The following is a 23,094-nucleotide window of genomic DNA, read 5'->3' as shown; positions in this document are numbered from 1 at the left end:
TCTGCTCTGTCAGTCACTTCCATCTAAATCTCAGTTATTTCTGCCTGGTATTTCCCAGCTCGGCCTCAAACTTTCTACCCTTAGGACTACTGCACTGCATTGCGCTACCTATTTGCAGTGACCTTTGGGGTTAGCCATTCTACATTTCTCAGCATACCCAAACCTCAAAACCACAAATGGCACAGAATTCAATCCTCACCAGAGTCTTCATCTCCAAACTGCTTCCAGGGTTCATGTTCCTCCGCTTCCAGTGGGCTCTGTGTCACCCTGCTAATGGTAGGATTTCTTCGAAGACAGAACCCAGAACCTCAAGAGCCTAAAACTATTTTTATGAGGCTTTTAGTATCTTTCCACCTTCATTTGGGTCCGTCTAGTAACATGATAGTAAGATGCCAACTCTCTACTGCTGGCACTTCCTATCAAGTGTGTCAGAGGGTGGCTCACCAATCCATATTGCCCAACTTGACCAGCCTCTGGCCACACACTGGCTGCCACTTTCCTTCTGGTTCCTAAGATGCTTCTTTCACCATTCCCGGACAATGCCGATGTCTTCCACCACTATGCCAAAACCCTCTGACGCACTCCACTGTCCACTCCTATCTCTAATGAGGAGTCATATGGCTACTGCTCCCAACAGAAAGCCGGCACATTTTTTACCCTCTTATCCCATACGCCTTCAGGGATTAGCCCGGCTATATAAAAAAGTTTCTTGTAACTGATAAGTATGAAAAAAACTCTTGTTGATAATGGGTGAATTAAGGTCACTATGGAAATCAGAATTACATTTTATGGTTTTAGGCACTTACGTTTCAAGCCTTACTATTTTACTGTTAGAGTGTGGGGTACTGGGGGAACATGGTTACCTTTACAAGTCTCCTTTCAATTCTATACTTTCCTTAAAATACAAACAGCCAAGAGTGCATTTACCTCTGTTCTAAAATATCCACCTTCTGGAACTTATTAAACCTGAACATTCAACATTCCTCAAATTTGTTTTTCCCCATGAGCAGCCCACTAAGAAATTCTTGGAATGTGCTGATGTAAACATTTGGTTTTTGTTGAATTTTATTTTCTCTTTCATTCTTCCATCAGTTTTTCTCTTTCCCCACCATCAGCAAAGCAGCCTGGCATTTTGCCCAACTGTTTTCTGCTCCTTATAAGTCAGCCCTTTATTTTACAGCCTTTCCAACAAGCATATCAAACTTTGTGACTCAAGCAGGACAGCTGGCCTGAAACAGAGGAGCAGAAGGCACGCAATAGAAACCACCCTAACCCTCTTTCCTGGACTCTGCCCCAAGCCTTGGACCTTTACGTCCCCAGTGGGGGCTGCCCTCTGGAGTTCCATTCTGTAGAGCCTCCACAACGTGAACTCTGCAGAGGAGTACCGGCCATGGCTGCACAAGCATATCTGGCCTGGAGTAAAGAGTCCAGCTGTAGGCAGAGGTGGGGGGAATGAAGCAGCCTCCATGGTCTATCTTGCCAGCTGCTGCAGTCGACTAAGAGCAAAATCATACGGATGAAAGAGAGCAAAATTGACAGACTGCTTAAGAGTGAGAGAGTGCTTCTGGGCCTTCTCTCCATTTCTCTCTACCCAATTTATGGAAATGGTAGGGTGCCCATGGGTTTTGTGGGTTCCTTTAAAGAGGCTCAGGTTATCAAAGGTACCCCAGACCTCGCTCACCAACAGTGTTTTTCCCTGTCAGGGACACGGTGAGGTTCAGCCCGGTTCCCTTAAAACTTTGCAACCTCAGTTGCCGGTTATTTCACAATGGAAGCCTCTCTGGAGTCTGGAAAGCTCTTCTTTAGATCACGACAACGAAGACCCCGTGTTCTTCTTTCTCAAGAGCAGAACTGAGCTTGTATTTCTGCTGCTCTCCATGCCCCTTCCCCCTGAATCCCTGTCTTGACTTCTTCTCCCTGACAGTTATGGTTCAGGTGGATTCATTAGCAGAGTCCAGTGTCTCACCGCTAATGAAAGTACCATATTTACTCACATAACTATCCCAAGTTTTTGCAACCCCAAAATAGGGGAGGGGCTATTTACTCAGGGAATTATATGTAGTACTGTGGGAAATTATGTATAGTGTTATGGGGACCAGAGGAAAAATGAAGAAAAAAGAGGAAAAGAGGGAAGAATTTATATTCCTCATAACACATATGATTTAGGGAAAATCTCACAGATAATCTCAAAGGTCAAATCAGAAAGTTACTTTCCAAGTTGTCCATAGTTGTGAATAAAGAACACTTAGAAGGATTTTTTAACCAGCACCAACTGCTCTAACTTTCTAAAATAACTCCAGTGCAACATGGACCTGCCAAATTTCAATCCTTTCCAACGGAAGCATACACAGTTCAGCCAACTTAAAATATATCCAACTAACAAATGAATACTGCCAAAAATAATTATTTTAAATTAAGGCTCACTTTACTATTGAACACCTCAAAACATGTTTTCTGAATGCCTTCAAGGCAAAGTGCTTCACGACTTGACAGGTTAAGTAGATTTGCCTAAGTCTATTAAAATAGCTGATAATTACGTTGAATCCAAACTGAACAATGTATAGGTCCAAAATGTACAGAAATTATGAAATAGAATCATTTTATTCTTCACAAGATTTAGCAAACCACATTTAAAAAATTTAAATAACTGATGCAGTGTATGTGCATCAGTGCAGTGTATGTAGAAATATTTTTTCTACATAAGCAATGCTGCTGGGAATATGAGCCTTGGGCATTTCAAAATCATGGAAGCTAAAAATGAAGGGGCAGGAAGCTATACTGAACAACATCATCATTATCACCGATGGTATTTACTGAGCTTACTGTGTGCAGAACACTGTACCAAGACTCTGGGAGAGTTCAATATAATAGAGTTGGTAGGCTCATTCCCTGCCCACAACAAGCATGTCACCTAGCTATTTCCAAGAGCTTCCTACAAAGCTTTAAGACACTTTCGACCAAATTATATACCCATTTGGCAAGAATAGACTCAAGAAAAAAAATTCCTCCTAATCCTCTACATTGGGGATGTCAGGTTAGGATAAATGGCAAGGAGCTGGAGAGCCAACTGACAGAAGTTAATATTCACTGATCTTGTAGTGACACAGAGTCTGGGAAAATACTCATTTTGTACAAATTATACCAAGGGGAAAGCACAAAACCACAAATTTATAAACCCTTTTAAAATCCAAACAGGGTGGCCAGAGGTCCAAAACTGTACTGGACAGACTAATTTTTACTGGCCTGTCTTCTGTCTAGTTTCGATACCATCATGAACAGTTTGGTGTCTCTTTAATTTTGGAGCTGTGCCTCCCTCCGCTGCAGCTCCTCCCACCGAAGTCTACTGGTCTCCAATGGACTAGCTCATCCCATGTCTGACAACAACTGAGAGCTCTGAATCAGGCCAGAAAAGCCAAAATGGTGGCTTGCTGGTCTATTGGCTATTTGAGATCTGTTCCCTCCCAGTCCACGTCCACCCTAAAATTCCTGCCCTTTTTCACCACCACACTGAAAATACAGAGTAAGCAGATCAGTCTCAGCCCCTGGGCCAAATCTCTCACTGACCTGTGAGATGAATCAAAGGCCCTGAAGCAATTGTGTGGGTCAGGACATCCCAGCTCTAGGTTCAATCCAAATTATATGGACTCCCACAAAATGAGGGCCGGGTGATATCATCACACCTGACTACGGAATGATGTAGCATGTGTGACATCGTGTGTATGACATTATGTGTACCTCAATATCTGGCTTTTATGGAGTGCTATCACTGGCCACCCTAAATCCAAATAATCAAGCATATGATGCGTAATTCAACCTCAATTTCGAACTTCTAGGCCACCACAAAAAGTTCTTGACAAGAAGTCAATCAACTACAGGCTGGAAATCCAGATTCAGCAACATTAAGTCAAGCCCCTGGCCGTCCCCAACCCATTCCTTAAACAATGATGTATTCAAAATACACTCAAGATGCTCTCAATAATTCAGGTAGGGGTCAAGGCAGTACAGCTGGAAATCTGAAGAATCTCTAAGAAGGTGAGGACATTTCAAGAGTCCCTCTCTCTCTCCCTTAGGGGTTTGGAGAAGACAGGGATTGGACTTGAATCCTGGGGTCACATTAGAGATTCAAGGGCCTTAAGGATTGATAAAGATAGCCAACCATTCTGGGCCCAGACGCCCTGTGGGAAGTCCTAAAATCTACCCAATCCTCTCTTTAAGAGCACTTTACCCCTTTTCTTTTCCTCCCCCACAACCACCTTCAAGGCACCTGACTCCTATTGGTCACTCCAAAAAAGTGGGTGGAAATATGTAGCACTGCAAGATACTGAATTCTTGCCCCTTTCAATATTTTTTGAAAATTTCTCCTCCTCTATATTGTGCCATTTCATCACATATTACCGCTTTTGTCACTTTTTGCATTTGGGGTTTAGGAAACTCAAGGGAGAATAATTTCTTGAGAACTGTAAAGTGGGATTTTACTTTTCTAATGAAGTTTTCTGTCATTTTCCACAGACTTCTTACTTGTTTGGAAGCCCAACACTATTTCTCTAGTGAGAAACACTAAATTTTGAATCTCTTTGGGCTGATGCAATTCCCAAGAGAAACACCATTTTTACAGAGAGGAAGTGAAATGAGACTGTATGACAGTGGTTCAACTCTAAGACCTTCCTAGATGCAGTTTCTCACTCGGACTCTTCCTAATCTTTGCAAGATTATGGTTTCACTTTACTCGGAGGGATTTGGTGACATGAGGTTGAACGAAGAAATGTTTTGCCTTATATAGTGACAGTTACAACCAATCCCTAGTCATTAAAGATGAAGGATGATGCCTGCTTTGAAAATATTCTATGAAGGAAGTCTATCGGGGAAGAAGGTCTGGTTTTCATAATATTCATTCAGCTCGACTGACCCTGCTAAGAGGGACAGGGGAAAACCAGAGCTTTGGGAGAAGGGAGAAGGGAAAGCTCTTTTCCCCTTTTGCCAGGGATGATGCATGTGAAGCAGGAATGTAGGGTTGATCCCCATGATCTTCTCCATACAAGGAAAAGAACTCACTTTATATACTGGAGCATTCAAGTTGAAAATCTATTCACCACTGAGCAAGTCAAGTATCTTTTGGCCCAAACCACTTTTACTAATGGCATAAATCAAAGTTCAAGTTAAGAAGGTTGGATATTGGTGCACATAAATTGTTATTCACATCCCCAATATTAAACATCTCTGTAAACCACAGATTTGACTACTAAAAGGAACTCTGGTCTCAGAATCAGAAAAGCTATCCGAAAGCCCTCTCTGAGCCGAAGATGAACTTAAATTGAACCTGGGCAGGTTCAGAAACGCTCTGGTCCTCTACTATTTCCCCATTTCTGGTGAGGAGGACTAGGTGAATAATAATAATAATAACGCTAAACACTAGGGAAGCCCCAAGAAAATCAGTTGGACACAGTATCTTTCCCATACAAGGCTCACAAGGTGTGTGGCCTCTCGACCTCTTTGAGGGACCACTGGACAAGTACAGCAGTCCCTTATGCAGTTTCTGATCCGTTTGGGTGCAGTTCCTGTAAACAGCACAGGCCGAGGGCCAGGATTCTTGACTGTGCTAGACTCTAAATCCTGAAGTTAATCTCAGTTCCACCAATGGCTGAGCTCTGAGACTTTGAACAAACCACTGAGGTTCTTCACCTGCAAAATAGCAGGAGAATGTTTTGAGGGTCAAATGAGACTTTGAGCTCAAATCTTTCAGTGTTTAGGCATTGGGAGATTAGAGCTACGTGTATGTGATGACAAATTCCTTACAGTTCTCTGACATTATCCTCACTTTAAAGCTGAGGAAATGGAAGCATGGTGCAAAATGGAATGAGTTACATAAATCCCAGGAAGGGAGTAGCCCACTGACTTTCAAAAATCTTCCAATTCAGAAGAGGAAAGAATTTGGGCTAAAATTTCCATCACTTCTTAAAGTCACAGGCTGTGAGCACACCAGAGCTACTTGACCAATAGTAAAGAAAAAGGTAATAAAAAAGGAAAACACGTAAGAACTGATCCAGCTGTTTTTATGCTATTGCATCCACACTGAAATATTCCACGATAACATTGTGTCCTCAGAGACATTTCTTAGGAGTTCCTCTCTATTACTGAAGGCAAAAAGAGCCATTAAAAGATGAATTATTATCCAGCAAATACTCCTAAACTCATCACCCCATTCTCCCTGTTAACTGCCCTTTTACCATTGATGCACTGGTATTTATCTTTTCATTTAACAACACTGCTCTCTCCCAAAATCTTTTAATTTCCACTAGTATTAGAACACTTGTGTGGTAAATAATGATTTTTTCATTTAGTAAAACCCTTGATGGAAACATAACTGGATTGATGCAAGACTCTATACAAATAAATTGCTTCAAAAGCATAATAACCTAATTTTAGGTAGATGTCCATAAAGTTGGTTTTTTCTTTTTTAAAATGGTATTTGTTAAGTACTTTCTATGTGCCGGGAACTCTACTAATCACTGGGGTAAATACAAGCTAATTAGGTTTGACAGTCCAAATGTCTCACATGGGGCTCACAGTCTTAATCCCCACTTTACAGATGAAGTAACTGAGCAACAGAGAAGCTACGCAACTTACCTGTGGTCAAACAGCAGACAAGTGGTGGAACCAAGATTAGAACCCGGGTCCCCTGACTCTCAGGCCTATGGTCTATCCACTAGGCCATGCTGCATCTCATATTAAAAAACATTTCAGCCCACCAAAGCTCTTTTAAAACTTCTCCTTCCAGGAAGTAAATATAAAGTAAATACAACTAGAATTCCTTAATATTTACTTCAGCTGCCCTCTAAATGCCTCGGTAAGCATTAAGGTTATCTCATGCACACAAACAGCACTTTACCCCTGTCATTTTGAACTTGGAAGAATAGCTCTATATATTCCGGCAATTTACCTATCTGTACTTAGTGTTTTATGCTTGCTTGTCTCCTCCAACATATAGGAAGACCTTTAAGGACAGGCCATAGTCTTCTTTTTCTCTTACCTTTTCCCCCAGCACCATCTATAATATTTCACATGAAGTATTAGTTTGCTGCTGCTGATAACACTCAAAATGATGAAAACACTTATTTGCTAAATGATCAGGGACACCGTGTTGGCAATGTTGAAAGGAAGGGCTTTTTAAGCATCTCTACGGTATTCTTTCATCTATGTTAGACTTTGTTATAACAATTTCATTCATCTTCAGCTGACAGTATATTTTGTGACATCTTGCCACAACATAAAATTAGAGAGAACTTATTTTGGTTGCACCACAATCTGAATTTATAGAAAATGCCCTTCTCATCTCAAATTTAAAACTATAAATGTCATCTAGTGGCAAGTATCTACTTCACCTAATAGAGAAACACGATTTCAAGTGGTGAAACAAGTAAGTTTAAAGAGTCATCCATCCATGGCACCGATAACAACCTCAACCTATGGTATTCACTGAGCACTTTCTGTGTGCAGAGCACTGTACTATGCACTTTGGGGAGTACAATATAATAGGGTTGATAGTCATGTTCCCTGCCCACAAGGAGTTTACAGTTTAGAGAACTGTGCAACTCCTAATGCAACTCCTAATCCAGAGAACACCACTCTATGCCAACCAACCTAAAGATTGCACACTGTATTATCACGTCGGCTGCCTCAAAGCAGGAATCGCTCTGGTGTCAATTGTTTTAAAAAATTCAAATCAAATACTGATCCCACATTTCTGTGATAAACTAAAAACCTGCTTCATATTGAAATGGGACTGATAAGATATTCATTTTATAGTAATTAAAAAGTCTTTCAAATTGTAGACTATACAGTATTTCTTTAGAGCACTTTCTAGGCAATGAGAAAATCTTTAGGAGAGCAGAAGATTAAAAATGCAACTTGCAAACAAAATGGAAATGCCCTAAGATACGGGGAAACAGATATAAACCAATGATTCTTTTAAAATATATGGGCCAAATATGTGAGAGGGAATATGATGGATTATCTGGAAGTGTACCTCCTTTCCTTTTATTTGGTTGGTTTGGGGCCTCGGAAAAATACCTGGAGGATAGGGCCACCTTTCAAGTTGCCATAGCAACATTTAATGTCATCCAAATGTTTCAGAGAAAATCAGCATACAATAGAAACACCAAACAAGGTGAACTGCAGCTTTAGCCTTGATCCGGCACCATCTGCTGAATGGTTTACTTGCTGCTGAGTAGAGTTGAGGCAGAAACACACAGAAACACAGGATCTCCGTGATTTGCTGGCTCTACACCTTTTGGCCCGTAACATTTTGGATACTCTAAAATTATTTGCACTCCAAGTCTACAATGGAACCTCTCACTGAACAAAATGCCTACGAATTTAATAATAATGTTGGTATTTGTTAAGCGCTTACTATGTGCCGAGCACTGTTCTAAGCGCTGGGGTAGACATAGGGGAATCAGGTTGTCCCACGTGGGGCTCACAGTCTTAATCCCCATTTTACAGATGAGGGAACTGAGGCACAGAGAAGTTAAGTGACTTGCCCACAGTCACACAGCCGACAAGTGGCAGAGCTGGGATTCGAACTCATGAGCCCTGACTCCAAAGCCCGTGCTCTTTCCACTGAGCTACGCTGCGAACAGAATCTTTTCAACCCAGTCCTACTTTTAAAAACTCTGTTTACAACCAAAGTCAATGTCCTCATGAATCCCTGAGCATTCTGTGTGATAAAATCAGGACTGGAAAAATTCTTAATGACATTACCCTTATAATTATCAATTGATACCATTAAAAAAGCAAAAATGAAAACAGTATACTTTTAAGAACACTGAAATGTACCCTTGTTACAATGAATGTCATAAAAACACAGGAATCAGAAGACAAAATCTTTCTTAACAGCTGCAGTTCTCATTGAAATGGGCACATAATTCAAAACGATGTATAAAGATGTCATGTCAGAGTCAGATGTCTCACTGATGTCTAGAACTGATTAGGCTTAAATGAACAAAATTAGTGTTCGGCAAACATGATTAACTACATAGAAAAATGCATACAGCACACAGGATATATGGCTTCTCCCCTGTATTTAAACACTGAGAACTAGAATTACATGAGTCAAAGCTTCTGAATCCAGTCCACTTTTACTGGAATTAGCAAATGGTTTCTCTGATTTTATGACCTGTCAATGAGAAAGAAGCTAGAGGAGTTATCTGTATAAACACAAATTTTTGTTTTCCACCAGGAAGTCCTCTGGGACAGGTATGGAAGAAACCATGTACTAAGCTCTCACATTCTCCAATGTACTATATTCAAGCAATACCTATCTGCTCACCAGACAACCCTACCACAGTTCTTCTCGGATCCTCTTATTTCCCCACTGACAGGTCCTCTGGCTCCCATTAAAGGCTTCTCATTTCCTGCATCTCTTCTTTCTGTCTCCCCACTGATTCTTTGATGCCTTCTGCAGTGATGACACATTTCTCCATTTTCCCACTGTTCCTCACAAAGATACTAAGCCCCCAATCTCCACTTTGTTCCTAAAGTTGAGAAAGTACAAGAGTTACAGAGAGAGGCAAGAATAGTGTCAGAAAGAGGGGATAAGAAAAGGAATCCAGAAAGAAGTAGGGGAACTAACCGTTAAATACTACTAGAAATACAATATCTTAGATTGTGTGCCCGTGTGGGAATGAGACTGTGTCTAATCTGATTATCTTGTTTATACCCGCCCTAGTGTTTGGTAACAGAATAAGCATTTTAAAATGTCATTATGATTATTTACGAGAAAATTTTCCTCTTGTTTATATCCATCCCAGAGCTCCGTACCGTGTATGGTAACAGAATAAGCATTTTATAAATGTCATTATCATTATTTGGGAGAAAAATCTCTATTTCTACCCAGCAAGAGGTAAGTCATGAAAAAAGTGTTTTACCCTATACAGTATAATGTCTGAAAATAAAGCCTTCATTCATCATGGAAATGATGAGACCGTCCCCAATTAAACCTTCTTTTCCCCAGCTTCCTCACCCTTCTGCATCCTCTGTGCACTTGAATCTGTGACCTTTGGGTATCTGCTCTTCACCCCACCCTCAGTTCCACAGCACTTATGTACGTAGCTATATATTTTATATTATACATTATTTATTCATGTTAATGTCTGTCTCCTCCTCTACACTGTAAACTCACTGAGGGCAGGGAAGGTGTCTACCAACTTGGTTATTCTGTACTATCCCGAGCGCTTTGTACAATGTTCTCCACGTAGTAAATGCTCAATAAATACCATTGGTAATGATGACAACCCCAGCTGTTTCTTCACCTGGGAATCTGTACTCTTTCAATGCCCTTGCTTTCCCAGCCAACCCCACAAATTCACCTTTCACACTGCCATTGCTCATTCAATGTTGGCAACCATTTTCAGAGAGCAGGAGGAGTGGGAAGGGATCACAATGGGAAAGGACAGAGTGACAATAAGCACAACTACCCTAACCCCTTTGCATTCTGGTGGCACCTAGGAAATTGCTACCCTAATAGTTGGGTCCTACATCAGCCCACTGATCAGTGATCCTTGGCCTGATTCCATATCAACCACAGCTTTGGTTCGGTCCTGGGAATGCATCTCCTTCCTCGTTGGGCCTCTTCATACTTCCTGAGAATAGTTCTGGACTTCTAGCTCTCCCTTGTACTGATTTAAATTTCTGGATATGCTGATATCTGTCCAATCTGCAGGTTCTGTTGGATACCTATGCCCATGAGTGATGTAAGTATTCAGAAGTGATCTCGCCCACCCAACTTGACACTTGATATCAAGTCCAACTTGGACCAAAAAAATACATCACGACGATAGATATGAACTGAACAGTCTCAGCTCAGCTCGTACTCAAACTGTACTCTCCTTGTGAGCATGGAATGAGTCCACCAACTATCGAATTGTACTCTCCCAAGTGCTAAGTACAGCACTCCACACACGGTAGGTGCTCAATAAATATCACTGATTGATTTCAGTGTTTGCAGAACTCTGTCTCATAGCAGTACGTCTATACAGTACAATGCAGAAGGGAGAGATAAATGAGAAGCAGTATGCCCTAGCAGATAGAGCATGAGCCTGGGAGTTAGAAGGACCTGAGTTCCCCTGAATTTAATTTAGCATTCATAGCTCTTTCAAGTGAAGGGTGTTTTACATGAAAGTAACAGAGTTTGCGCTTAATTTGAATTGGTGACAGTACTTCCATTTGAAAATGTTTTGTGCTGTGATGGCTTTGTGGGTTTGAACCCAACTAGTATGTGTGACACAGGTTGTATTAAATGACTCCCAAGTATCCAAGACCCTGCACAGTGTTCCTAGACTAAGCTCAGGGCTGTAGGGCACCAGCTCTCTATAATGAATTAGAAGAGAATTTAAGAAGCACTTCCAAAAAAGACATTGTAGGAATGGCCAGAGAGATAGGAGGCAAGTCTTTCTGGCAAGAACTACACCCTAAAACCTCAGAGAAGGTTTTCAGGATGTAGTAATTTCCTCTAGTTTTGGTAATAACTGGTGTCTTTAGCAGATGTGGTTTCTGGGGAGGAAAAGAGAGAGAAAGCAGATCATCGGAGGTGGTCCAAGAGAAAATGGCCCAACCCTCCTTGTCACTGATGCACTTCTTGAACCAAAGACATGCAAAAGAGGCAGGAGTAGTAATCAAGGAAATGATGCTTTTGAAAAAAACCACTTCTAATTTTGCAAACGAGAAGACTGAGGTTCAGGATCACTGCTGCTATTGTCTCCCAACGGTCAGTGCTATGCTATCTTGTTTGAAAATGAGTTTTGCTACATCTTTAAAATGTGTTTCACTCCTGTTTTCAAGTATCCCATTTGGTCCCAACCTATAGTTGCTGACTGGACACTCTATCAACCACTTTCCACATTTCCCACGTGTAAAGTTGTGATCAGATGAGCGTGGCCTCAAAAGAGTGAGCGAGCTGACTGCATTACAGAACCCCATTAGTTCTCATCTGGGCAGGGAATGTGTCCGCAGTGCTAATTTTGTTGTACTGTACTCTCCCAGGCTCTTAGTACAGTGTTCTGCATAGAGTAAGTGCTCAGTAAGTAACATTGATTAACAGTTCTGTAATCATTCCTGGGCATTTAAGATCAAGTAGGACTTGTATTTCAAAACTGCTTGACAAGGCCGGATATACCTTCTGTAGTGTGTCCAGATCTCACAGTCATATATGAAGAAAGCCAGTGCTGTAAATTTATGCACCTTTAAAGTGGTATGGGATTTTATGTTTCACCACACTAATGACTCCTTCCCTGGTTTTCCATTTTTTACTTTATTCATTCTTGTATCTGTGGATAGTGTACTGTGGGCATCTATGAGACCTTCACATGTGAATTAGAATACATTTTCCCCTGCTCAAGCCTGTAAACTCACTGTGGGCAGGGAATGTGTCTGCTATTTTGTTTAGCTCTGGATCAACTGGTTATAATGTTGTGGACTGGTCTTAAGATCTTGGTGAATAACTCAGAACACCTAAATGTGCTTTGTGATTACCAGATCACAAGTCTTTTGTGAGGTTTATAAGTACAGGAAAGACACCCTGTTTAACCCCTACAGCTCTGCATCTTTCCTCCAGCAAAGATCACAGCCACACTGTTTTAGTCTCAAGCCTCATCTGTGTCACAAGGTGCCCAACTGACAACATCCTGAGAAGCAACGTGGCCTAGGACAAGCAGTGTGGCCTAGTGGAAAGACTGCGGGCCTGGGAGTCAAAGGACCTGGGCTCCAAACCCGCCTCTGTCACTTGTCTATGTGACCTTGGGCAAAATACTTAACTTCTCTGTGCCTCAGTTATTTCATCTGCAAAACGGGGGTTAAGACTTGAGCCCTCTGTGAGACAGGGACTGCGTCCAACCAGGTTATCTTGTACCTACCCTAGAGCTTAATACAGTGCCTGGCACATAGTGAGTGCTTAACAAATACCACTGTAAATAAAAAAACATTTTTCAGCACCCTGTTTCAATTGCTTCTTGCCATTTTTGGAGGGTCATGAATTCCCATCACCAGCTCTTTTATCTTTCTTGTAGAAGACTGTGACAACGGGGGCACTTTTACAGTTCTGCAGCACTCCCTTGGTGCTTAGGCTGCGGAAAGCCTGTGCAGATGTCTAAGTAGTAAGAGCCCTCCTTGCTTATAGATTTCTTTACAAGTGCCATCTGGTACAGGTACTTTACCATTTAGGTTCAAAACAAACAGAAGAAAACACTTCTTTAAACAGTGATCGGTAAGCATATGGGATTCATTACCACCAGCACGTCTGGAGGCTGCAAACATCATCAGATTCAAGGGGGATTTGGATAAACTCATGAAGGAGGGGCTTAACATGGGTTATTAGAAAGCTAGGAATGTCGAGGTGAAACCTCAGGGATTTTATGTAGTACATCCCTAATTATTAGTACAGATGTCAAGTTGAGCAAACATGACATTTTTCCTCCACACATCCTGTTGCTAACATCAAAGAGAGAATAAGGGCCAGGTAGACCCTTGGTTTAATCCAATAATGGCACTTTTTACTTTGACTGTTGTAGGAGTCTCTTAAACATTGGGCCAAGACTATGACTTCAGATTTTGAAAGGGTGTCTGTGCTTCTGAAGAACCTATTCCTGACAGTGGAAGACATGTTCAGGTCATTGGTGGGTGATCCATCTTGTCTGTGATGAGGCTGGGGCCACCTCACTCTTCTGCGATGCTGGGGTATACACTGTTTATTAGTGTTTCACTGATTCATTCATTCAATTGTATTTATTAACCGCTTACTGTGTGCAGAGCACTGTACTAAGTGCTTGGGAAAGTTCAATACAACAATAAAGAATGACAATCCCTGCAGGCAAACAAGCTCACATTCTGGGGGGGGTGGGGGGGTGGGTAGGGAGGCAGGCAGCAATACAAATGAACAGACATCATTGCAAATAAATAAAAATTACTGATGATGATCACCCCAACCTTGGATCTCTTCCCCTTTTCTAGTTGAATGTGTTCCTTATTTTGATCTGTATGTCAAGTTGCAGGTTTCTGTTTGATTGGATGATGTATTCCTAGCTTTGCTCTAAGTGCTTTTTTTTTTATTTTGACACACAGAGTCATTTTCATCAACCTCACTTTCTGAAATAATCCTGTCGCACCCAATCTTAATGGCTGCTTGAAGGGTAGTATCTTGGGAAGTGTACATATGCTAGTCACATTACTAGACCCTCCCTCTGGTCTGGAACTTCCCCTGCAATGCCCCTCCAAAGATGATCCACCACCACTCTCCCAACCTTCAAAGCCCTATTCAAATCACATCTCCTCCAAGAGACCTTGCTTGATTAAACCATCATTTTCCCTTCTCCCTTCTGCACCACCTACGCACTTGGATCTGCACCCTTTGAACCCCTGATATTCACCCCGTCAACTCCACAGTACTTTATATATTTGTTTATATTAATATCTGTCTCCCCTCTAGACTGTAAACTCCATTGGGGGGGGGATGGGGGAATGTATCTAATAACTCTGTTGTACTGCACTCTTCCAAGCAGTAAATATAGTGCTCTGCACACAAGAAACACTCAATAAATACCAAGAATTGATTATTGATTGTTGTGAGGTATTCTAGCCCTCAACACCTCCCATGCCAGAAAATAATCCTAACACCAAACAGGTCCTATAATAAGATGAGGAGGAACATGGTCTACTGGAATGGGCATGGGACTGGGAGTTGGGAGACCTGTGTTCTAATCCCAGCTCATCCTTTGACCTGCATCGAGACCTTGGGCAAGTCACAGATCCCCCATTTTATACATTGAGTAACTGAAGACAAGAGAGGTTAAAAGACCTGTTTCCCCAACCCTCTTAGATCAGGAGCCCCATATGGCTCAGGGACTGTATCCAATCTGATTATATTTTGCATCTATCTCTCCTCCTAGCACATAGTAAGAGCTTAATAAACACAATAATCAAAACTGTTTAGACTTGGAGTGCATCATCACACTTTTCCCTTATTGTGGAAGCAGAAGATGGTCTATAGCATTACTTGCTTAATAGACGTAGATCATTGTTATTTAGGTTTCCAACCTCCTGCAGGATGATGGCTTTTTCTACATTCTGCATCTGTCTACTCTTTTGCTGAAATACTTTTATTAAAAAAACCGACGAGTTAGTAGGATGATTCAACAGGAGTACAGGCACGCAGGAGTACAGAAGCAATCCATAATTCAGTGTCAAGCTTTGTTTAAACTTTTAAAAGGAAGTAGAAAAACTGGCTGAAGTCCATGGAAAAAAACCAAAAGGATTACAAGGATGGAAAATAGATCTTATGAAGAAAGGTGAAAAGAACAGAAGTTGTTTAGCTTGGAAAAAGAAGGCTATGGGTTGATAGTATCTGAAGGGTTCTCATAAGGAGAAAATGTTGACCCATTATTCCCCAGCAACAAAGATTTGGGTGAGGGAGCGTTGTATTTTAAAAGGAGAAATATTTGCCAGGGCAGTCACTCCACTCCCTAAACCCTTCACCCAGAATGAGCCCATGAGAAATTGGTTCCAGAGGTCTTACACTAGCCCAAAAAGTGGTGAGTCATAGGATTTTATACCAGACAGTTGGTTTTCAGCTGGCCGTTCTCTGTTCCTTATGGATACTGCACCGGATGCTTTATGTCTGATCTTTTTATTTTAAGCACCCAGCTTCCCCTGATGCCAGGTTCTGAGGCTCGGAAATGGAGCTTGTGTTCAGAGGAAACTGGGTATGTGGGAGTTTGGGGGGAGGATTCAAGGGTCTCTCTGAGAAACACTCCAGGTTCAGGCAAATTTGGCACTTATGGTAATTTTATATCCTTGGGAAGCAACAAGGTCTAGTGGAAAGAGTTCGGACCTGAGAGTCAGCGGAAGTGGGTTCTAAATCCGGCTCTGTCACACGTCTGCTGTACGATCTTGGGCAAATCATTTAACTTCTCTGTGCTTAAGTTATCTCATCTATAAAATAGGGATTAAGACTGTGAGCCCTATGAGGGACAGGGACTGTGTCCAACCTGATTACTTTGTATCTACCTGAAAGTTTAGAACAGTGCTTGGCACATAATAAGCACCTAACAAATACCACAATTATTATTATCTTGCATGCCCAGCACAATGCATGTAATTTCACATGCAGCTCCTTTTCTTGCTTTTTGAATGCTACCAGTGGCCACTGTAATGGCCAACTGACCTCTATTGATCTCCCCTTAAAACTGGCAACCGTGAACAATCTTCCAGCTCATCAATCTTTCAAGCCAGCTTTGATTCTATTACTCTAAAAGTTGTCTATATTGACCGTAAAACTTGTGACCAATGAGTAGTCAAAATTCAATGCCCTGGAATGGACTAGGAGAAAGACAGGTGTAATCAAACTCAATAATCAATCTACTATACCTCTACACGTTCTGCAGGGAGCTCTTCAAAGGAAATATGCCATAGAAATCCAAATTTAAAAAGAAACTTTTTGGCTACATAAAATTAGCTTCTCAAAGAGCATTAGTACTGAGAATGATCCCAAGGAAACACAATAATGTTTCAAAGAAAGTACTGTTCTGTGACCATCAAGGAGAAGCCTTCATATTTTAAAGCAGGTCACTCTAAACCAATGGGAGTCTATTATGCTTGTAAGGCCTTCTCAGGCACACTATGCAGTGTTTAAATATTTCTAACAAAACTATACCCATATGCATACAAATAGCACAAGTATATGCTTCCTGAGGGATGGACTACACATGAAAATAAGAACCAAGAAAGGTATTTGGTTATTTTCTCTAAATCTACCTACCTTAATCTTTAAATGTCCTTTTTGAATCTCCCTACTAAATTTTCATAAGCTACTTCAGTTTGATCTATCCCATTAATTGTGTAAAACCAACTTTGAAAGAACAAAATCTTGGCAGAATTTCCATGGAATACTTGGGACTTACCTCCCCAAAAGCTCCTCGACCAATGACTTTTAATATTTCGAAGTCTTCTTTATGTAGTCTCATCTGTTTCACTTTGGAAGTAAATGGTTTAGCTGAAACAAAACAGTAACATTAATTACTTTAAAAGGAAAAAACATTCACAATATAATTTCTTGCATGCATACAGAAGTCATAATAAAAGTGAATTAGAAACTTAGATAATTAACATTAACAAGAAAAAACAGACGCAAATTCTAAATAATCTTCTCTCATAAAAGCAATTTAAGGAGGAAGGAATTGCCACTAGCTAAATCCAAATGTCCACATTTATTTTTATTTGCTTACATCTTAGTGCATGTTTTGGAGTGAAAATACATTTTAAAATACCAAATCCTGCTGCCCTGAGTTTGGAAAAATTATGACCAAATTGCTTCCATCCTGCCTCTCAATATTCAATAATGATTATTTTCTATTTTTCTAGTCCTAGGGAGGGACGCCAGATTTAGAACACTGGAAAAAGACTCCCAGAAATAGTACTTCATAAAGTGAACAAAAACAAAAAGTTTTGGGCACCTTAATATCAGATCTTAATTTTTTAATATTGAAAATGTGTGCAGCTATATGACAATCCCTGAATTAGCCAGATTCTTTTCTCCATAGTCTAGGATCCTGAGCACGGGATGATGAAAAATAAGTAGTCTCCCATCTGAATCCAGAGCAGCAGGGAATGCCCAAGTCCTGGTTCTCCTTCTGGGAGCTAGTCGGGGACAATGAGTGTGGCTAGTAGAAAGAGCACAGGCCTGGGAATCAGAGGATCTGGGTTCTAATTCCGGCTCCACCATCTGTCTGCTGTGTGACCTCGGACAAACCACTTAATGTCCCTGTGCCTCAGTTCCCTCAACTGTAAAATGGGGATTAAGACTGTGACCTCTATGTGGAAAAAGGACTGTGTCTAACCCAATTAACTTGTACTTACCCCGGCTCTTAGTAGAGTGCCAGGCACTTAAATACCACAATCATTATTATTATTACTATCAAGCGTTCAGAAACAGAACATATACATTTTGTTTCTACTACAGCACAATTATTCAGGTTGAGAGCAGTTCATTTTGAGTCTGCCACACCTGGACTCTGTAACTACAGGGAAAAGAGGAGGAGGTTGGGACCCAATTCTCATCAAGAGAAGGGCAGGGGTTCCCTTTCCAATGACAACTCCTGATGAATCAGAATGAGAATTTATAAAATCCTTATTTCTCAAAAATAAAACAAAAAACCAAACCTCAGTTATCCCACATGGGGGCAGTTCCAAATCCTTCTAGAGCTCTGGTAATCTGAATCTCCAAGGAGTACGGAGTTGGTTTTGGTTTTACGGTTCCCCTTCTCCAATCGGATAAGGTTGCAAAGCCAATAAGAATGGCTCTAAACTTCCAGAAGGAACATAGGCCCCATATAGGCTCCTGGGGCATTTGCCCTGATCAAGTGCAATAAATAACAACAGTAGCAGAAGCAATCCACTGAGCTCCTTAGAAGTGCAACTTAGGTAAACTTCTAATTAGCACAGTCACCTCAAGGGCACCCTCAAGGGCCCTGTTCTAAATAGCAAGAAACCCTTTGGAGCTTGGGCCAGAGTGACTTGTTCCTCTCTATTTCTGGGAATGATTCAAGAACCCCCCGGGGGGTTTATGATCTATTTCCGGTTTTGCTACAAGTAGGATTCCCTCCCCACCCCCAAATCTCAAGAGTCATTTTCATGGAACCAGTCTTGTTATACTTCATGCTTAAACCTTCATCCCCTTGTAGCTGCCTAAAAGAGCTCTCTATTCAGAGTTGGGAACTGTGATGTTGACAGAGTGTGTCTTGCGGGTGTCCCCAATTTCCGGGAGCTCAGGATTTAACCATATTAACGTGTGTCTGCTGCTGCTTAGTACACTGGGTATTGTTTGCTCACATCTGGAGCATATGAGATGGTTGATGGGCCAGCACTTGATGCTTTAGGTGGCTGCAGGTCCTGATGTTAATCGCTATCAATTAACTACGCCATATGAAAGATGCTATTTGGAGCCATACACCTTACAAGTTACCGCTTGATACAGAAAAATTCACCTTCCTGACAAACAGTGAAGGAACCCTGTGAAGATGGCAACATTATTGTAGGCATAGCTCAGGTTATACACACCTCATGGTCCAACCCCACAAACACAGCTCCTCTGGGGATAAAAACCTGTATGCTTTGATGCCTTACCCCTTGCATATAACCATTCCAGTGGACTCTACAAGTTGGTAAAATCCCTCTCTCCTCCTCCCCAACTGAGCTCAGAAGAAAAATCAAAACAATGAGTGAATTTGGGAGAGAGCTCCACCCTCACTGTTAGTATCAGATTTTCAAGGCCTGGAAAAGACCCCTAAGCAATTAGCTAAAAAAATTATTGAAATCAAGAAGTAACATAATCATCATCATTATTTTTGAAATAGAAGGTGCAATGTTCTAACAGAATGGGGGCAGGCTTTAAAGCATTCATTCAAGCTTGCCCCCTCCTACCTTACCTCACTGATCTCCTAGTACAGCCCAGACCAAACACTTTGCTCCTCTAGAGACAGCTTGCTCACGCGCCACAATCTCATCTATCTCACTGTTGACCCCTTTTTCTCACATCCTGCCTGTGACCTGGAAATCGTTCTCCTTCAATACACGCCAGACCTCTACTCTCCCCACCTTGAAATCCTTATTAAGGTCACAACTCCTCCTTCCCCAATTAAGCCCTCTTCTCCCCACCTCCCTCTCCCTTCTGCCTCATCTATGGACTCTACGGCCACTTGGTATTCATTCCACCCTCACAGCACTTATGTGCATAACTGTAAGTTACTTCTTTATATTAATGTCTGTTGCCCACTCTAGACTGTAAACTCATTATGTAAGCACTGCAAGCATTCAATAAATACCACTGATTCAAAAATGGACAATTACTACAGAACAACTACTAAATCAAACATCCATTTAACCTTTTTACTGGGCAAAAAATGGAAGGATCTAGCATTAGATGTTATCATCTTTTTCACATTCTCAAGGGACTGAAAGATTTGTATGACAACATTAAGAGAAACTGACAAGTTATTAGGAAAATTTTGCTCTTAAAATGAATTCCTTCAATATAATTTTTTTCATTCAAGTTTCTTTTTGCATAAACAGATTAAAATCAATTTTTACAACCAGGCTACATCTCTGGAGTTTAATGCTACTGCCTCTTTAAAGCACTTTTTTGTTCTGTACTGAATTTCCCCACTTCAGCTCATTATAAAATAGCTGTTTGGGCATTTTTCTATCATCCATTCTCCTCAAACGCCCACCAAAGATGAGATTGACAAGTTTTGTTTTGATGCAGACTGATCACATTCTGAGACATCTCTGTAATTTTTTACTGTCATCTGTTGTTAAGAATGGCATGCAGGTGGGGGTTTGTATATGGGTCAGGGAAAAAGGAGAGAAATGACACTGAAAAAAACCGAGGGAATAATATTTTTTCTTACATATGCATGTACTCAAACAAACATGCCGTGTAATCTTCTGGAGGGCACAAACCATATAAGGAAGATATTTGGTTATGGACACAGCACACTTTGCACACTCAAATGCTAAACAATAATTTTAGTCATTCAAACCTGTAATACTTGCTAAGCACTCTCTGAAATCTTCATTCCCCAGGGAAACCATAATTATATTGCCATTAAAATTCATAAGCCCTTGAGCTGACTAAAATTGCTGGGCTATAGGCCTGGAAATATCTCTGATGTTAGCACTATGTTAGTACTAGTTAGCACTAGGCATAGCACTATGTGACCTCAAGGCTCCATTTGATTGATAATTACCTAAGTAAAATAAATCCCTTCCCCTGTTTCTTGTACTTTTAAGATCAATTTGCTTTGTTATCACATTGTGCTCTTCCACAAACACAGCAGGCAATACATCCCAATCACACACCCAGGATGTGCATCTTCCTAGAGTCATCTCAAGAAATATATACATGCATATATCAATTATGATATATATTTGGTATATTTTCTTCTAATCTTTCTTTCTGGAGATGATTACTCCCAGCTTGTGTTTTTAATTGAAAAACACAGTGTACATGGGGAGGAGATAGCTCTCCTGAACAAATAAGCCAGAATTAAGATGACAAGTAACAGGATGAAGGGGTAGATTATACTGTCATGCTCCGCCACTACTTTTACAAGCCCTGCTGACATCTCCTGCTACTGCTCTCCCAAGTACCCCTTGTTTCCTTGGCTTCAGAGAAGCAGCGAGGTCTAGTAAAAAGAGTGCTGGGGCCTGGAAGTCAGAGGACCAGGTTTCTAATCCCAATCCGCCATTTGTTTGCAGTGTGACTTTGGACAAGTCACAACTTCTCTATATCTCAGTTTCCTCTTTTGCAAAATGAGGATTCAATACCCGTTCTCCCTCCTACTTAGGCTGTGGGACCTGGTTATCTTGGACCCATCCTGGCACTTGTGCTTGGCACAGTCCACAAGTATTATTACTATTATCATACAGAGAAAGGAAAAATACCACTTTTCCTTCTTGACTGGCTCCATTTAATCCACTATTAAAAAATATTGGCACAGACTCAAAATGGTATTTTCTGAGTATTTCATAATCCTACTATAGGCTGTAAACTCCTTGTGGGCAGGGACTACCAACTGTATCGTAATTAAACTCTTCCAAGTGCTTAGTACAGTGCTCTGCACATGGTAAACTCTCAATAAATACTAACGATTATTTTACTAAATAACTAAAGCAAGCAATGCTACTTATTGAAGAACACTAAATTTCTGTTTTCTGGATTTTCTGTGATTGTATTTCTATCAGTTTGTCCACATCTTCCTTGTCTTGAACGCATTCCCAGAAAACACTGCTGAAATGTTTTAAGTTGTGGTCACAAATAACCAAACATGCAATCTACCTGGCTACAGAAATGAGTCACCTAAGCGGCAAAAATAAGTCCCTTCCAAGGTTCTAGAAGAAACAAGCAGCACCGGTGGTGTTGCCTTACATTTTTCATCAAAAATACACGTATCTGTTGGAAGCTGGGCCACAGAATATTGTTTGTACAAAAAGTACTGTACAGAATACCCTCATATATCTCCAGTCAGCGATTCAATTTTTAGGCACTGAAATGCTCTTTAGCTTTTCTTCCAGATACCAACATCTGTAAATACAGCTTAAAAGAATTTGGCATTTCCTGAAATGTGAAATACACTCGGCCAGTTTCTGGCTCATATTAACATGGGAAAAAAAAAAGTGCTGTGTTTGTTCCCATCTAGGTCAACTGGAGATCATCCATTTATCGTCAACAGACGATAAATTCTTAACGAGACAATTTAAACCAGGAATTGAGATGAGACATTTTTCATAAACACTTATGAATAGAAGCGAAAAAAAACCCATAACCAGAACAAGACAAAGGATTCCAAAAGAAAGGTCTTGATAGTGTTGGGCAGAAAGAGATGCCAAATATGTGGTTGGGTCAGAGCGCTGTACAGAATTCTGTTTTTGTACTTATACTGCTCTGAAACCAAGACTGAAATTAGTTTAGCTTTTGTTTTTTGAGCTCTAAAGAAAGGCTCCTCTTGAAAAACCCTCTAGATTATTGAAATGAAGAATTTTGGCAGTTAAGGGCTCTAATTCCTATTTCTTTTCTTCTCCCAATGCCTCAAAAACAATTATAAAGGAGAGGAAAAATTTTACAATTCCTCTACTGGAGCTCAATCCATTAACTTTGTGTCATCCTTTTTATTATGCTATATTTTTTTCCATGTTGCTTGGATCTACCACTCAGTTTTCCTTCCCTACCCTGAGCACTTCCAGATTAAATTGCATTGCCTTCACCATTTCTGGGCTACTGCCCTGTGAACTTCAATGATTCAGGAAACCCTTTACTTCGCCTAAGGTATCTGTCAAGTTGGATGATCACTTCCCGTAAATACCACAGCTAACCCTGAAGGACGCAGGGGGGTGAAGCTACCGAAAAGAAGTGAATCTCCTGGGAAGAGGCCATGCCTCAGTGATAGTGACGAATGACTACAATAGGGCAGAAGAACTGACCGCTCTTCAGCTATGCGGGGGCCCACTCCCCTAGTGAAATGAGCCATAAAAGAGTCTTGGAAAGAAAAATTCCCT

At 40.9% G+C, this 23,094-nt stretch overlaps 1 protein-coding gene across 14 annotated transcripts in view; it reads right to left on the bottom strand.

Moving 5' to 3' along the window:
* CDC42BPA (CDC42 binding protein kinase alpha) overlaps positions 1-23,094 on the bottom strand; it is a 214,952-nt gene that overhangs the window by 152,862 nt on the left and 38,996 nt on the right. For all 14 annotated transcript variants that reach the window (XM_029047251.1, XM_039914760.1, XM_039914759.1 and 11 more), the window contains exon 2: positions 16,944-17,035. In XM_029047251.1, the coding sequence (XP_028903084.1) occupies positions 16,944-17,035 (92 nt within the window). The remainder of the gene's footprint in view (positions 1-16,943; positions 17,036-23,094) is intronic.

Source organism: Ornithorhynchus anatinus, chromosome 19 (assembly GCF_004115215.2).
Source record: "Ornithorhynchus anatinus isolate Pmale09 chromosome 19, mOrnAna1.pri.v4, whole genome shotgun sequence".
Lineage (NCBI taxonomy): Eukaryota > Metazoa > Chordata > Mammalia > Monotremata > Ornithorhynchidae > Ornithorhynchus > Ornithorhynchus anatinus.
Note: the sequence above shows the minus strand (reverse complement) of the source record. Positions and strands in the feature narration are given on the sequence as shown.